We start from the raw sequence: 18,493 nt of genomic DNA on the forward strand, positions 1-18,493 counted from the left end.
ATATTATCATTGAACTGTGTCACACTAAAGAGTATTGTTTCCAAAGGGTATAAGTGGCATAACATCTTTTTTATTTAGTAATTATATACTTTTGAAAGGTTGTTTTTGTGCTCAAAAGAATTGTTATGTACTTCTGCCATTTAAATGTTTGTGTCTTTTGTTGCAGACATCATCTTTCAAACATTTAAAATAGTAATGCCCACCGGTTGTAGCCAGCACGACCACCACCAACACTGCTACCTCCATGTGAGGTTTCTTTTGAAGATTATTTCTAGTTATAAATGGTAATTCCAGCATGTAAAAAAGATGATCTTTTAGTGTATTATGCAGTGGATGAATAAAACACAAACTAACAGTTGGATATAATGAGGTTTTAGGATTCTATAAAATTTTCATCTCTGTATAATAAGAGTCCACAAACTTCTAGTGCATCAGTCCATCTGCAGTTAACAGTTGACTAGATTATTTTGTAAGTGGTTCAAAAATAGATAAGCAAATCGCTTATTTCTACAGATCCTGGTCTGACCTGGCCGGTTCAGCCCTTAAAACATTGATAAATTTAGTAACACTAACTCTTACATTCGCCTTAAAACACATGTTTCTGATTTTGATTTAGTGCAGTATAGTCTACTTTTTTAAGAAAAGAGTTAATCTGAGTTATGTTTCAAATTCATGATTACTTTATGGGTACCCAATTTATAGAAAGTCAAAATGGGTTTTAAGAATATTGCAAACTTAGAACAGGTCATCACCAGCGTGTCATCCTCACTGGCCACCACAACCGACAAGTTTTAACCCGAAACAATTAATCTAATTTTTTTAAGCTGCATGTTATAACCCGAACCAGTTATAACCTGAACCAAGTTATGATGAATTAATATCCTCCTTTCCCTGAATTCCCTTGTTCTTTTTGTATCCTTGCCAATCAATTACCGAGGCTATTTTAAAAGTCCTTACTACCCAGTTTGTATGATCATCAGTCTGGTTGGAATCTTAATGCCAAATAGATCACCTCAGGTCTGAAAATTTGAAAAACAGGAGATCGATTTAGTATTCAAGAATAAGTGTGAAATGACCAAAAGACATACTTAGTATGCTGCCATTGTGAGTCACAAGGTGGAAAATATAACTCAAATCAAAATATCAAATTCACACATTCGAAAAAATCACTGAACTGAAAAAATGTGTTCATATAAACTCGAGAAACTGATCTGGTGCTACCCAGAATGGACCCTATTATCACTCAATAATATGCCAATATCCAACACAATACTTGAACATGTAAGTGTGGAAAGAGTTCTTACATTAGAAGGCAGATGTTGTCATGTTACACATTCCTTTTTGGTGCCACTTCTGAGTTTGAGGCTTTGCATAATTTGTCTCTTGCTAAAAACAGCAACATGTCTTTCTCTTTTGAGATAACATCTCTAGAAATAAAGTAAACATGAGAAGAAATCCAAATAAATTTCACAATTTAACTTCAAGAAAGTAATATTAATACAATTTCATCAGGAGATGAATAAATACATGGAAATATCATGTAAGAGCAAAACATAGAAGTAAGATTCAGTTTTTGATGTACATAAACAATTGCATTCTTAGTACAATTTTCAAGAAACTTGGTTACAACATCTGATTGGTGGATCGCCTTTTTGTGAAAGGGTAACAATTTAAATTTTTTGTGGAAGGAAATTTGAAATTTTATGTTACTCTTTTCTGATGTATACCCAAAAGTAAATCTTTTAAGTTTAAACCTAAAAAGGATGTATACCCAAGATTTTTATTCCCAACAATTTAACAAGTGATTTGTATCATCATGATCAGGATGCCAAAATTGACCCATTTGATTGAAATGCATTCCACTTAACCCGTATGCGTTTAAATAGCTAGGTTGGGTTTAAAAATTGTAGTATTACAAGATATCAGTTGGCATTATCATATCATATTAGACTATTACTGTTACATGATCATCTTCACACACACAGAGACACAAAAAGAACAATAAACGGTAAGAACGCCAAAAAAAAAAGATATCAAATTGTTTGTTGGAAAGAAAGCGAATTTAAATCAATTATTTGATATAAAATCTTTCAAGGGAGAGACAAAAACCTTCATATATATTAACTTCGTAATTGCTTAGTATATGAAGATGTAGGGGATATGAGAGATGAGGGGCCAGTAGTTGCCTCCTTACTGCTTCTTTCTTTCAGGTTTGGACAGCCACCGATTATTAAATTCAAGAGTGATGACAACAACATTTCTGGTAGATCCATCATGTTTGGACAACTGTAAATCCCTAGAAATTGGAGGGAGTTAAGGTGCTGAAGTCCCATTGAAAATGATTTCAGTTTCTTAAAGTCATGTATTTCAAGACAAGCAAGAGATGCAGGAATAAGATGAGAAAATTGACAACAACTGCCCATTTCATCGTCACCGTGTAAGTATAAATTAGCAACTGAGGTTGGAATATCCTGCGGGCCCCACTCTGAAATGGGCTTCTTCAACTTCCCGATTTCCAGGGTATGTAGTTTGGGAGGCCAAATCCCACGAGGAAAAGAAGCATCAATGCTTGGACAATCAGTTATATGAATATATGTTAACGAGGTCATATTGGACAACTCATTGTCAGGAAATGACTCCAAATTTTTACAACTCATTATCGTCAATGACGTTAAGTAAAGCAAATAATTCAAATCAGTGACTGATTTCAAATTTTGCCAACAGTTTATCCGTACAACATCAAGCATTGGCATACTGCTTCTGATCTTTTGTCCTCCCCACTCACTCTCTGATAGTTTACTACAACCCCACATATCAAGTGACTTGAGCTTATGGCCTCCTCTTGGTAAGGAGATAGCTATAAGTGAATGGCAATGCACGATTTCCAAAGTATCAATGTTAGGTGGACAACAACAACGCTCTATATTCATACAACAAGATACTTCCAACTTCCTAAGAGATACTAGGAAGTTGCTCCGACAAGTATGCTCTTCCTCCTCTTTCGCTCCTAAACTCACCAAATTACAACAGTCACGCACTCTCAGTGTAGTTAACTTCAGAAGAACCTTACTCGCAACCGTTTCTGATTCCCACAAGTGTCTTATATCATTACACTTGCTGATGCATAAATGTTCAACTGCTCCAAGATACTCTATAACACCTTTCCATGCCACATCATTAAGCCCCAAAATACGGCCTATTTTCAACTTGGTGACTACTGAAGCTACTTGAACCAGCCTTTTCAACACACCACTATTACATTCCTTCATTTCTAGATCATTCAATGATTGTACTCCATCAAGTAAGACTTCAACCAAATTAGGGCAATTTTTAATATGAAGTTGTCGAAGGCATGGGAACACGACCCCACTATTGGTTGACCATATCTCCCACTCTGGCATATCTACAAAACTTAGAATTTCAAGTGAAGGGAACATGGGAACACGACCCCACTATTGGTTGACCATATCTCCCACTCTGGCATATCTACAAAACTTAGAATTTCAAGTGAAGGGAACGCAAGTCTAGCCCCAAGTAACTCCATACCAACAACTTTCACACCCTTCAATCCTTTAATAAACAACTCCTTGAGTGATGGTAGTTGCCCAAGTGGAGGTAGAGATGTACATTTTTTACAGCCACTTATTGACAAATGCTTTAGTTGAATAAATGAGGGATCCCCTACCCAATCTGGAAATTTTGATCCCCCGTATAACCCAATTTTGAGTTGTTTCAGATAATCATTATGAGGCTTCAGCTCATTCAAGACATCCTTTTCAAGAATTTCATTTCGAGAATCATCTGACACGTCACTCAACACAACCTCTAGCTCACTAAGCCTCTTTTGTGTAAAGTTCGCTTCCCGTGCATGTATTTTGTTTTGCACTTTCTCCAAACCCTCAATAAAAATTTTCCCACGCAGATTCTTCAAGTCTTTAAGTTTGCTTATTTCAAACCCACTTTCATCTCCGATAATAATCTTTGAGAGAGTTTGTAAGCTTTTTAACTCACCAATACCTAATGGCATCTTATTTAAAAGCGGAGTATCCCTAATGTCAAAATGTCGTAGGTTTCTAAGCTTTAAGAAACTATTAGGCAACTTAGCTAAATTAGCACAACCAAAGACAATCAATGTCTGTAAGTTATAGAGATTGCAAACATTTTCAGGTAAATGTGTGATTCTAGTTCGAGATACATTAAGATATCTCAAATGTCTTAAAGTACCAATGGATTCCGGTACCTCAGTTATTTCAAAATAACTTACACATAGAACCCTTAACAATGGTAACTTAGGAACTAACTCCGAGAGAATCTTGTCCGATAGGTAAAAACGTCCCCAAGTGTTCTCCACATTCACAGACGTTGCCAAGAATGTCCTCAAACTACTAGCTCTTTTAAGTGCCTTGAACTCCTTGTAAGCTACATATTCCTCACGAACAAATGACATATGGCGGTACCTTTCCAACGTTTCCTCTGAGATAGTCTTCTCCATCTCAATGTCAAATCTTAAAAAAGGACTCACCATCAATAGATGTTGCCAAGTCATGCATCAGGTCATGCATCACATACAATGATTTGTTATTAGGTGCATGCTGAAAAAATGATCTTGACAACAACTCGTCAAAGTACTCATGACCCAAGCATTCTATTTTATCGCTTGAAGTTGACTCATGCAAAAAACCTTCCGCCATCCATAATAAAACTAATTCCTCCATGCCAAACACAAAGTCTTTAGGAAATAAGGAGCAATATGCAAACAACTGTTTCAAACGTGCGGAGAGATCATGGTAGCTTAATCTAAGGGCCGGGAGACTTCCAACTCCACCTTGTAACCTCCATATCTCACTACCCAACACATCTTTCCGATACTCTTCTTCATCTTTCTTTGTCCTCAATAATCTACCCAGTGCTATCAAAGCCGAAGGCAAGCCGTCACATTTTCTCACAATATCTTCACCATATGGTTTAAGTGACAAATGTGACTCGAAGTTGTTTGCACCTAATGCATGTAGAGCAATTAAAGACAAAGCATCTTCATGTGATAGGCTCTCTAGCTGGTTTAGATGATTGCAACCCAACTTTTTGAGAAAATTATCCTTTCGTGTTGTCGTGATGATTTTACTCCCAGGAGCACACGCATAAAACGGGCCAACCAAGGTTTCCCAATCTTGATAACTCTCACTACACATCATCTAATACCAATAGAAATCTTTTTCCACTTAGCTGATCTCTAAGAGCTACTTGTAGCAAATTAAAATTTTGAAATTCCTTGTTTACCATTGCCACAAATTCAAAGATAACTTTGCTAATATCAAAGCTATCAAAGTCATCTGAAACACAAACCCATGCCTTAGTTCGAAGTGATCCTTGACTTGCTTTTCATCATACAAAAGTCTAGCCAGAGTAGTTTTCCCAATCCCACCCATACCCACTATGGGAATGATGCTAAAGTTTTGATCACATGGTTCATCCCCCAATAATTTGTGGACCAGCGTCTCTTTCTCAACTTGGCGTCCGACAATACTAGATGCATTGATCATAGAGGTCTGTAACTTTCTGTTTTTATTTTTGGGCCTACTTTCCTCTTTAACACTCAAACCAAGAGCAGCTTTCTCCTCTAATAGATCTTGTAATTTGGTGGTAATAATATCTAACTTGGCGTGCATGCCAGTATTCTGTGAGAAACTTGTGCAACAAGTTGGGATTAGCTTCCTTACCTTGCTGCTGATGGCTTCTGACTCGCCATTGAGCTCACGGTGGATAACTTCGGTTGCCAAATCATCGAGCACGTCATCGATGTCATAAGCCAAATGCTGGAGATCATTCAGCCATCGTTTCACAGGTAGACTGGTTATCTCCTTTTGAGACGCATCAGGTAGACTGTCTTTTAACTATTACTTCAAGATGTATTTACAGTAATATTATAAACAATGTAACAGGCTGAAACTGGGAGTTTACACTGTGGTGTTTACTAAGATTTCAATAAAGAAATGTATCACTTATTTCTTGCTTTTAAGATCTTTTCTTTAGATAAAACTCTGAGCATTTGATTATCAACAAAAAAAAGTTATTCCCAATATTTCTATCCAATAAAACCTAGTTTTAGAAAGATGCGTGTTGTTTAATCGTGTGTACATGTGTATGGTGTCTGAAACTTTATAAATCATTACGTGATAATGTGGCATAGTTCATAAAGTTGTGATGTCGATTGAGCTCCGATCATCTTTCTTATTATTGAATATAAAATGGGTTGTACTTTCAACCATTCTCATATTTACCCATTATCAACCATCACATTGTGTTAAAACTCATACTCATTTTCTAACTCCACCCAAAGAATTACCACCAGTTGACCATAAATTAAGTCAACTTTATTACTAGTCTTTAAGCAATAACACAAGTAATTCTAAAACCGAATAGAATCAACATTTACAGTGTCACGTAATATATATCTATAAGTTAGCTCCTCGAGTAAAGTTGCTCACATTTGTCCGTATGATTGTTCTGCATCCCGAGTTCATTTACTAACCCGATGAGTTCCAATGATTCCTCTTTGCCTTATTGATTAGAATCTCTAAACCTTTTATTACACAATCCAATTTGTTAGATTTCTCAAAATTCCCCTTGCTTCTTATTGTGTTCGTCGTCGATCTTTAGTTCTCTACACCCATACAATACACACTTAACTTTTGATAAAATACTTGAAAGTCTATGATGGTTTCTGTAGGGGTATGGTACTAAACCCGGTTTTACGACCCTAAATTTATTATGTTTGGCTTATTTTATTTTATGGACTAATACAATGTTATTGGGCTGAGGGGGTTTTGTGGAGGTAACCCTAACTGGGCTAGGCCCATTAGGGTACCATGATGGTGGCCATGAGACTCTCTATATAAGGAGGTCTCCACCTCCTTATTAAGGCGTCATGCTCAATAAGAGCCACCACCACTTTTTTGTGTCTGTAAACAAGAGATCCTCAGGATTTCTTAGCAGTCACCTCCACACCCCCGAAAAACCATTGCAGGTCTCAAGCAACCGGAGAAGAAGATCAAGACGTGGTTCGTTCATCTCGAAAATCCGTGGAAACATCGTCATGGATCAGGTCAGATTCATTTCGTGCTTCGACATTGGCGCCATCCGTGGGACGGCAACGAACTACCCTTCGATCTTCATCTCGGCTGTCAGATCTCTCCCAGGAAAAACCCAGATCTGGAAGTTTACAGAAAAAGGCTTCCAGGCTTGTTCTATTAAAGCTCAGAAAGATCCATAGATCTAAAAGAGGCTTCCAGATCTGTGCAAAAAGAAACTGCCTGATTCGAATGATCGAGTCTCCGGATCTGTGATGGTTTTAAATCCGCTCCGGGCTTCAGATCTATCTAGATCTGATTTACAGATCCAGATCTAGATTACAGACCTGGATTTTAGGTTTAAAATTGCAGATCTGACTCTTAAATTGCAGATCCAGAAATTACCAGACTTCCGCCGCCATGTACGCGCGCCCGCGGATTCTCACTCCGCAGCCATGCATGTGCCGCCGCGGGAACCACCACGTGGTTTTCGCGCAAAAGACCTCCACCATGTGGGTTTTGCGCAGAAGACTGCCACCACGCATGCTCGCCAGCGGGTCACCATTCCGCCGACATGCGTTAGCGCCCGTGGAAACCACCGCGGAAACCACCATGTGGGTTTTTCGCAAGAGACCTCTGCCATGCACGCGCACTCGCGAGTCACCACTCCATCGCCGTGCATGCGCGCATCAGGCCTCGCGCCAAACTTAAAGGTTGGGAATCCTCATAATATCCCATATGGCTACGCGCCAAACTTAAAGGTTGGGAATCCTCATAATATCCCATATGGCTACGCGCCATACTTAAAGGTTGGGAATCCTCATAATATCCCATATGGCTACGCGCCATACTTAAAGGTTGGGAATCCTCAAACCCATCAGGCCACGCGCCAAACTTAAAGGTTGGGAATCCTCATAAACCCATACGGCTTCGCGCCGAATACAAGACCGAACGCGGCTCCGCTCCGTTCAACATGCACACCACCATGATGCTTGAGCGCAGTCGCATATCACATGCTCATGCCCCACATATGCTCACGCATCACATATGCTCACGCGTATTACATATGCTCACGCATCACATATGCTCACGCATATTACATGTGCTTACGCATCACATGCTCACACATATCACAGTCTACGCGCACGCGCATGCAACATCTGCGCGTGGCGCGGGACATAAAGTCTATGCGCACGCGCATGCAACATCTGCGCGTGGCGCATAACACAAAGCCAGAGCCTATGCGCACGCGCATGCAACATCTGCGCGTGGCGCATAGCACAAAGCCAGAGCCTATGCGCACGCGCATGCAACATCTGTGCGCGTCGCATGACGCACAGTCTACGCGCACGCGCAAGCTTTATTATCCTCATAGCTCGTAAGCCGCAACTCGCGCAAGCTTCATTATTCTCATAGCTCGTAAGCCGCAACTCGCGCAAGCTTTATTATTCTTACAGCTCAAAGTCGCCTCGCGCGCAAGCTTTATTATTATTACAGCTCATAAGTCGCCTCGCGCGCAAGCTTCATTATTATTATAGCTCGTAAGCCGCAACTCGCGCAAGCTCCATTATTATTACAGCTCGTAAGTCGCCTCACGCGCAGGCTTTATTATTTTTATAGCTCGTAAGCCGCAACTCGCGCAAGCTCCATTATTATTACAGCCCGTAAGTCGCCTCACGCGCAAGCTTTATTATTCTCATAGCTCGTAAGCCGCAACTCGCGCAAGCTCCATTATTATTATAGCTCGTAAGCCGCAACTCGCGCAAGCTCCATTATTATTATAGCTCGTAAGTCGCCTCACGCGCAAGCTTTATTATTCTCATAGCTCGTAAGCCGCAACTCGCGCAAGCTCCATTATTATTATAGCTCGTAAGCCGCAACTCGCGCAAGCTCCATTATTATTATAGCTCGTAAGTCGCCTCGCGCGCAAGCTTTATTATTCTTATAGCTCATAAGTCGCCTCGCGCGCAAGCTTTATTATTCTTATAGCTCATAAGTCGCATCGCGCGCAAGCTTTAATATTCTTATAACTCGTAATTCGCCTCGCGCGCAGTTTTTATTATTCTTATAGATCCGTAAGTCGCCTCGCGCGCAAGCTTTATTATTCTCATAACTCATAAGCTGCCTCGCGTGCAAGTTATGTTACATTATTATCAAGATGCGCGCTCCATCTTTTATCAGGCCTCGCGCCACTATGATGCGTGCTATATCTTATTTATGCCAGGGCACCATCATTATCATAAGGACGCAACATGTCACCATCATGGGGAAAACCTCCCAAAACTCAAAGACAATAAAGACAAGGCCGAAGGAAAGGGAAAAAACCGCCCCATGACCTAACACACCTCATAAAGTCCAGCGCTCCACCTAGACGCTTGCGCGCCCAGGAGCAACGCTGGACTTGGGGGGCTTGTAGGGGTATGGTACTAAACCCGGTTTTACGACCCTAAATTTATTATGTTTGGCTTATTTTATTATATGGACTAATACAATGTTATTGGGCTGAGGGGGTTTTGTGGAGGTAACCCTAACTGGGCTAGGCCCATTAGGGTACCATGATGGTGGCCATGAGACTCTCTATATAAGGAGGTCTCCACCTCCTTATTAAGGGTCATGCTCAATAAGAGCCACCACCATTTTTTTGTGTCTGTAAACAAGAGATCCTCAGGATTTCTTAGCAGTCACCTCCACACCCCCGAAAAACCATTGCAGGTCTCAAGCAACCGGAGAAGAAGATCAAGACGTGATTCGTTCATCTCGAAAATCCGTGGAAACATAGTCATGGATCAGGTCAGATTCATTTCGTGCTTCGACAGTTTCACTAAATTAAAATGAATCTTTAAATGTATAATTTAAAAGTTGTAATGTTACATGCGAACGTCATGTAGCCTAGAAATGGCCAACATGATGCACGAGGCATCGATGCATATCAACCATGTCACATAGGGCATCTTGGTTATAGGTTCTCCCGGTCCCGGTCCTTCCTTGCTCCAACCAATATGGTAAGGCTCGAGGTGAGGCCCTGTTCAAACCTCAACCCGTTGATAAGGGCCTTTAATACTAGGTTCTCGAACATGTCAACATTAATAACTAGCAAACATAACTTTTTGTTGATGGAACAACCGGACCAAATACATTGTCATTCAATGAATTGACCCTTTTGACTCCAATCTCTTGGTTTATACCGCCATTAAAAATCCATTATTACATTCTTCGTATTATCATTGTACTATAAATTAATTTTTATAAACCAAATTATTAATTTAATTAACATATATCAATTGAGTATTACCAACTGAATAAACCGACATTTTAAATATGTTAATTTTATTTATAATAAGCTACACAAGTGTTGGCATGCCACTCCTATTATTATTATTATTATTTAAAGATGCTAATTTGACGAATTTAATGTTTAGGTTTAGGTTTGATATCTTAACAAACATAGTCATTACTAACTGAAATCGTGTTGACTTGTCTATACAACGTCTAGGTTTAACCGATTGAATTTGCAGCACAACAGGCAACACCGCAACTAGACTCACTAGTTGTAGTTATATCTATAAATTTAATTAGCAAAGCATAAATGTAAATTAGGCCCGCCCCAAATAAAGCCAACCCAGGTAGCCCAAAGTCCCAGTAAAGCAGCCCAAAAGGCCCAGTAAAGCAACCATTAAATAGGTAAAGCAAATGTTGGTGTCACCTAGGGTTTATTGCTGCACCTGTGCCGCCGCTGCAAAGCTCCAAATTTTCCATCAACAATGGCAGAACAGGTATGCATGTATCTATATGTATGTTATAATTCTAAAAATTCTAATATGTCTTCTTCATTTATAGACGGAGAAGGCTTTTTTGAAGCAACCCAAAGTGTTCCTCTGGTTAGCAACCAACCTTTACTATTATTATTATTTGTTAAATTGTGTTTATATTGATGGATCTATGCAATGTTTATTATTAGCTCAAAGAAAAGTGGGAAAGGAAAGAGGCCTGGAAAAGGTGGAAACAGATTCTGGAAGAGCATTGGTCTTGGATTTAAGACCCCAAGAGAGGCTATTGAAGGTATTCTTTTTAATTTCTATTTGTTATGTTATTCAATTGTTGAAGCTAGTTAAAATGATATTCATTCTAGCTGGACTGCTACTGTTGTATAGGGATAATTTTTCTTATAAAGCTGTGTAAATACTGCTTGTTTTTTGCTTTTGTTAATCATTTTTAGGATGATTTATTATTTTATCTCTTGTTAGGTTAATAGTTATATATCTATAGTACCTTTTATGACATTAAGCTGGTTTTGATGGTAAATTACCTTTGCATTTGACAATAACAGATATTTTTTCTACTGTACTTTCAATAGTTAAGTTTAGTTTAACTGGTTTTTAACTTTATATTTTCCTATTTTGTTTTTGTAATTTTTATTTTAATGTGGTTTAATTAGGGACTTACATTGACAAGAAATGCCCTTTCACTGGTGACGTGTCCATTCGAGGTCGTATTTTAGCTGGTACATGCCATAGTGCTAAGATGGTGAGGACCATCATTGTTCGAAGGGACTATCTTCACTATGTGAAGAAATACCAGAGGTAAGAAGAAATAGTCTAAATAGTTTATTTACTGTTTTATTTTCTATACGCTTTAACTACACATTCTAAGTTTGGTTACATTTCTATTTTTTTTGGTTGCAGATATGAAAAGAGGCACTCAAACATTCCTGCTCACATCTCACCATGTTTCCGTGTTAAAGAAGGTGACCATGTCACTATTGGGCAATGCAGGTTTGTTTTTTTGATGCTCATGTATTCAGTTTCATTTTCTAAGTTGTTTTTATTCAAGATGTTGACGTTTCATTTTTTCGGGTGAAAATACTGCTTCAAGTATGTTACTTCATAAAATTTGATTAAAGTAACAACCTATAAAAATAAAAATAACAAAATCACGCATGGTTTTTAAAGTCAAAACAGGCTGATGTATATATAATCTGTTTGTTGACGTGCAAACTATTTTTGTATTTTTAGTAATACCTAAACAAAAAGTGATTATTTTAACATAATGTTTGGTTTCAGGCCACTATCGAAGACAGTGAGATTCAATGTGTTGAAGGTGATTCCAGCGGGATCTGCAAGCGGTGGGAAGAAAGCCTTTACGGGAATATAAATGTTGTGGCTGTTCTACTTTTTTGCGTGATACTGTAGAAGGTTTTGAGAATGAATTGTCGTTTTATTAATCTGTTTTTGCACTCTGGTATTTACTTTAAAGTTTCACATGTCTTTGAATTTGATGGTATGTTCTCGTGATAATCTGAACGTAAACGGCTCAGGTTTTCTTACGTTTATTTGTAAACGTGTTTTTAGCAAGTTCTTAGTAAAGAATTTTAAAATGCTTTCAAATGCTACACCTTTGAGTTGGGTTTGAAACTTCATCGTTTTAGGCACATTTGAACAAAACTTTGGTATCAATATTAGATGATTTAGTAACAACTTTGAAGATTTTGTTAAAACCAAGTTCTTGTTAAAACCAGACAGAGTGACTTCATCAACATAAAAGCTCGTTAATTCAGACTCAATATTTATCTTATCTAGTTGGGGGTCAGTTAAAAAAAGGTTTTGTAGCAAAAAAAAAACTCTAAAAAAACTATAACTCAATTTAATAAAAAAGCAATAAATATTAAAACACGAAAATGTTTTCATCGTCTTTTTTGTTCTAAAAAATAAAAATAAGACTCGAAGAAAACACTAGGTAAAAAGATCATTGTGTCTTTATTTATCAATGTTTTTTTTGTTTATTTTCGTAATTGATTGTGTCTTTTCCCATGATATTGTGTTATATTTTATGACATAGTCTTATTTATTTATCATTGTGCTGTTAGTTCATTTTCGGCATTGTGTTTTTTTGTCAGTTTTTTTGGGACAGGAATGATAGGGAAACATATCGGTTTTTTAAATTTTTTTTTCATATTTTATTATATTTTGAGTTATGCTTTTCTTTTTTTGAGTAGTTTTTTGTGTGGCTACAAATCATTCTCACACTTATTTTGAGTAGTTTTTTTGGGGCATTTTAACTTTACTTATAAATAAATCAAATGTTGAAAATTGTTTATTTTTTTGCTACACATGACAACAATTCTTTTCCAGATGCATGATTGCGTTGAATATATAGACTGTTGAAGAAGGCAGGTCTATTTGATTGGCTGCCATCAACTGAAACTATTAAAAGTAGTTGTGCATAGATGGCATTACTTCAGAATCTAAGCAAGTTACATATCAGTTCTTGATCCTCTGTTGCGTCTGTTATGACTTACGAGCCATGGTCGAAAGTAATCATCAAAGACGTTCATAACCTTAGGCATCTAATCGAGCTATTAACCGAACAATAAAGCAATCTAGATTGACGTTCCTCCATTTCATGGACGAATCAAACTACTAGCATCCAAGTGTCATTCTTATCAACCTCCAACCTCTTTAACATTGTGGCATCTAGAGCAAACCAAAGCAACACCTACAGTTCTAGCAACAAATACAGAATCTAGATGGCGGAGACAAATTCTAGATAGCGACAAATAAACAGGAAGCTGTTGGTAGTTTTATCACAAGGAACAAATGAGACAATAGGATAAATGCATCTGCATCTACTTTTACGAATGCAATACAAAGATCGGTGTTAAAGAGGGTCACCAGGTGAATCTCTCAGCACAGCAAAGTGACACATGACTGATCTGATTTGGAGCAATCACCTACGACATACTTTTAGAAACAGATGGTTGGTCAGGAATTGGATACCGGTTAGAAGCTTAAGGCTGCCTGGGGACATAAGATTGCTCTAGGGTCGAAGAAAAATACAACCAAAATCATGATAACAGAAAATTTAATATACAGAGCATATGATAAAGAAAGGCAACAAGAATATTCCACCATCCATCTTGTCCTGAATAAAACATTATGAATTGAAACTTACTACGGTATAGAAAAATAAACTTTAATGTGGGTAGAGTTTTACTACATAGAAACAAAATGCAAATATACAATGCTCTTACAATGGGCTGCAAGACGACGATAAAAGTTACAAGTTTTGGTATTCAACCACTAGATCAATTAGAAAGTTACATGCCTCAGTAGATTTTGGCTTTTGTAAGCCTGCCTAACCTCGTTTCACGGGCCTTTGAACATAAGACTTGTTGGGGTCTTCTGTCTTCAGCTTTGGTGGTCGAAGTTCACCTTTCTTCACCTACAAATTTCACCATTATTAACCCATTAAGCATTTGTCAATCGTTTGTACTTAAAAGATATCAATTACGAATTTTAGTTTCAAATAGACCGGGTCGGTGATGTTTTATCTGAAACTGTAGTTTAAATGGAAAATACCCGCTATACATTTTAACAATATATATATATATATATATATATATATATATATACTGTCATTGCAATAGTATCATTTTTGTAATCATATTTTACACAAATAACTTCTTTTTTTTAAGTAAAATAGTTTAAATGTATAGACCAAAAAGAGTGACACGCTTTATGACACCTCTAGATGTAGTACTTTTCTCTCTCAAAATTAAAGTGCAGAATGGAGAAGAAAAGACATAATGGAGGATTATGTTTACCTTCTTCCCCCCTTTCATAAAGTCCCTCCAGCTAGAAACCTGATTAAACAAAAAAGTCACGGCGATTAGCAACTGTGTGCTGAACAACATGATATTGCTGCAATTTGTATGGCAATTTAAACAAATAAAACGTTCAAGGGTTTTTTCTGGCATGCACGATTAGGGTGTAATAGAATAAAATAATTAATAAAACAAAGCATTAAAACCATAACAAATGTAACAATCCTTTCGTCCAAGAAAAGATTATGTCAAATAAAATACTTTTAACGTTATAACTTATAGTTTAATGTAGTTAAAGTATGTTGACACATTAAGCAAACAGTGAGTGCATCAACCAGTGCCACATCAGCCATTACAGCTAAAAAAAGTTATTGCTAAAACCGGTAACATCATAAAAAGTTTCCATTTTGCGCTTGCGCGTTGAAGTTGGTTGCTGAAATCAATACTTGTAAATTGTAATGTTTGTTTCTACTTTCTAAATCATGTACCAACGAAGAAAAGAAAAGGAAAACACTAGAATGAAAATACAAACCCTATTTTCCCTGGTTCCTTCCCACTGCTCCTCGTGTTCACGCTTTCGTTTCCACATCTCTTTGGTTTCTTCCTCATCTTTCTTTAACCTGCCTTCCTCTTCAGAAATCTACATAAAAAACAACAGAGAAGTTCATAAAAGATGAACACAATTAAAATACCCATGCTGTGTTTTTTTGGAATTAACATATTGCAAATGAAATTAAAAATAAAATAAAAATTCTTATAACATACCCTCATCTGCATCTTCCTTCTCCGCCATTCTTGGTCAGTTAGGTATTTCGCGAACCTTCAATTTCAACTGATTTTGAAATTCATCTGATTTTTCATATTCTTGCTCGTATTTTCCCTGCAAAAAAAAACCCAAAAGACAAAAAAGGATATCATAATCTGCATGAAAATGATCCCCAAAGTGTAGCAATAAGGTGTTTAATGTTTAAAAGATATAAGAGAAAATAATTTGATTAGCATTAACATTAATAATGAAAATAAAAACTATAATTTGATTACCTCATCAACTAATGACTTCAGCTTAGATGCAGTGTCTTTCTTCAGTTGTTTTTTTCCTCTTTGCCCGAAGTTCTTCTGCCAAATGAGTCAAGAACATTTGTAATAACATAACAAATTAACAAATACAATAATCTATAAAAAAACATTAATGTCTGTATAGCACACAAAGCTATCATTACTATCTAACATTTCCAAATATAGCCATGAACTAATGTGGTAAATTCAATTAGGTCACATGACCTAAAAGATATCATCCGGGCATCAGAGTGTATACTTAATAACACAAAAGAAACAATTTGTAAAAATAGTACAGTACACAGGACACACATATATTTGTGTGTGTACTTTATTATTTAACAAAGAGTTGCTTTGGTGTTCTAATTCTACATTGGTTAACATATACATATACGTGTGTATGTGTGTGTGTCAACATTGGTTGCTAAGAGAAGAAAAAGACGATTATCCATGAAAACTTACTGCTTTGTTTAAAGATATTGTCTTGACAACATTGGTTATAATAATACGCTGGAACAATCATTATAATATAGTATGTCATGAGATAGCATATATGATATAACATGAAGACATAAAGTTTTGGCCACATGACCACCGACCAGAAAGAATAAATTGCATACTACACTACTACAGTATAAACAAAATGCAGCTTCTGTACTAACCTCTGGCTGCATTAATTTGGGTTACAAGATACTCTCTTTCTTGTGGATCAAGTAATAGTTGTTGGGCTTTTGCTAGAGCTGCACAAAAGAGAGTTATATTTTGTGTTAGTGCATGTGCGCGATGTGTTAACATGCAATGACAAATTTACCAGCAGGGCAAAGAAGCATAAATTACCAAATACACAATATGAATTTGTCATAAGCACTTTTTCAGGCAAACAGAATCTATATTAAAAATATGCTGTGTATAGTAGAATAAAACGGTTGTACATATACATATAGGTCTGTATTCTTTATATAACTTTATAAGTGTAAAATTTTATTAAAAACTCAAATTAAAAGTTCACGCTAGTATGAATCAAAAGTCGAAAATGTTACGCTTACCAGAAAATGCTTCCTTTGCCTGAGGATGCTTGCATTTGTCAGGATGAACCAACAAAGATAACTGCGTATAACAGTTACAGATATTAGAGGCATTACACATGGTCTTATTATGAATATCAAACACCAAAATATGAATCCTAATTGGCATGCATTATAAAAACAAAGGTATTACCTTGCGATATTGTTTTTTCACTTCTTCTGGAGATGAATTGAATGGTAGATTAAGATACTCAAATGCGTTTAGCTTAAAGCATGAAAGAATCCTGCAAAAATTGTTATTCCGAAACAAATGTATTAGATAAAGACACAAAAATCTCACCTTCATATTCCCTATTGTTCTATTTAATAAATATATATACAAACTCAAGACCAACTAACACATAATGTCTTGAAGTTTCCATCAATGCCTTATATTCTCATCTAAATGAAACATAGTCATTAGAAAGTAACTGTCAGTGTGGTAACAGAATATTAATTCTAACATTACACAAGCTAAAATAATTCACTTTTACATAAAAGAACTTATTATGAATCCACTAATTCCTGGTAGAGAAATCAAGAAAAGCTATATTATCAAGTAATTCTTGATCATGTCACACAAACCACTCTCCGTAGCTCAAGTGCATAGTAATTGGATACGAAATCTTACCTGCCTTATAACTATAGAGGTGAGCAATAAACAAACCGTTAACCGAAAACCGAACTAACCAGTTAACCACAAATTGTTAATCATAATCATTTTTATTTTACCCTCCGTCAACAAATATTAACCAAACGGACCCACTCATATTTTAATATATTTCTAGCTTTTATACCTTCATTTCATGTATTTCATGTTTTATAACTCTACTTCATCTATTTATACCTTCATTTGATATATTTATAAGCTAAAATTTTAGCCCAGGTTTTGGTTTTCGTTATTAAGCGAAAATGACCAAACTGAACCGAAAACCAATTGGTTAATTAAAACAGATTAACCGATGACTTCGGTTTCAGTTTCAGTTTAAGCAAATAACCGAAGTATGCACACCCCTAATAGTAATAGAAGATATAGCCTACTTTTTATGGCTTTCCCTATGATTAGTTCATAACTGTTAGAATCTAATTCAGCACACGTGATGATAAATACGTTAATAGGAGCTCCAAATTGTTAGTTGAAGCTCCAGATTCAAGCACAAACCAAATTCAGAATAAAGTCCAGCCTAGGGTTATTATTACGCAAGTATATATGCAATCAATTAATTAACCTAATGAAGAACAAATTAATGTAATGAAAACAAGAAATTGAAGGTAATGAAAGAATGAATACCTAATGACTTCGTTATCGCGTTCAACCTCGCTGACTTCAGCGTAGAAGCTCTTCAGAAGCAATTCGTCATCCAATGATGTATTACTGGCTTCTCCCATCGCTCCGATTTGCTCAGCCCGTTTTTGTTCTTGAATTTCCGGCGAACAAGTGATTAAATCGTTCACAAATCACAACTCACCCTTGTTGGGTGTGTCAACGAAACTGAAATGATTACTTCACTTGTAAATAAACCCAACTAACACTCTATGTTTATGTAAGAAAATAATGTGTGCACGGATGGTACTTTCTGAACGGGATTTTATGTCTGTGTTCGTACATCAAGAAAATGAATGTGTTTACGACCACAAATAAAATCGGCGGGGCCTGGAGATTGAAATCGACGTATTGATCAATGTGAATTATGAGAAAGGAAACG

At 36.6% G+C, this 18,493-nt stretch overlaps 1 protein-coding gene and 2 pseudogenes across 2 annotated transcripts; 1 reads left to right on the plus strand and 2 right to left on the minus strand.

The window, feature by feature from the left end:
• Positions 1-2,136: 2,136 nt before the first annotated feature.
• On the minus strand, positions 2,137-6,185 carry LOC143559724 (putative disease resistance RPP13-like protein 1; annotated as a pseudogene).
• Positions 6,186-10,785: 4,600 nt separating this feature from the next.
• Positions 10,786-12,348, plus strand: LOC143559573 (small ribosomal subunit protein uS17-like). Its single transcript, XM_077048106.1, has 6 exons — positions 10,786-10,840; positions 10,905-10,945; positions 11,026-11,126; positions 11,503-11,647; positions 11,750-11,839; positions 12,128-12,348. The coding sequence occupies exons 1-6, from the start codon at positions 10,829-10,831 to the stop codon at positions 12,216-12,218; spliced, it is 480 nt and encodes a 159-aa protein (XP_076904221.1). The 5' UTR covers positions 10,786-10,828; the 3' UTR covers positions 12,219-12,348.
• Positions 12,349-13,874: 1,526 nt separating this feature from the next.
• LOC143560027 (J domain-containing protein spf31-like) lies at positions 13,875-18,234 on the minus strand (annotated as a pseudogene). The gene is made up of 9 exons (XR_013140036.1): positions 18,079-18,234; positions 16,942-17,032; positions 16,770-16,830; positions 16,386-16,463; positions 15,709-15,783; positions 15,433-15,547; positions 15,200-15,307; positions 14,668-14,706; positions 13,875-14,285 (listed from the first exon to the last, which is right to left on the minus strand). The product of XR_013140036.1 is annotated as a J domain-containing protein spf31-like (transcript).
• Between the last annotated feature and the right edge of the window lie 259 nt (positions 18,235-18,493).

The sequence above is a fragment of the Bidens hawaiensis genome, unplaced genomic scaffold, assembly GCF_021521415.1.
Source record: "Bidens hawaiensis isolate Kalapana, Puna unplaced genomic scaffold, B.hawaiensis_p1.1 tig00001093_1, whole genome shotgun sequence".
Lineage (NCBI taxonomy): Eukaryota > Viridiplantae > Streptophyta > Magnoliopsida > Asterales > Asteraceae > Bidens > Bidens hawaiensis.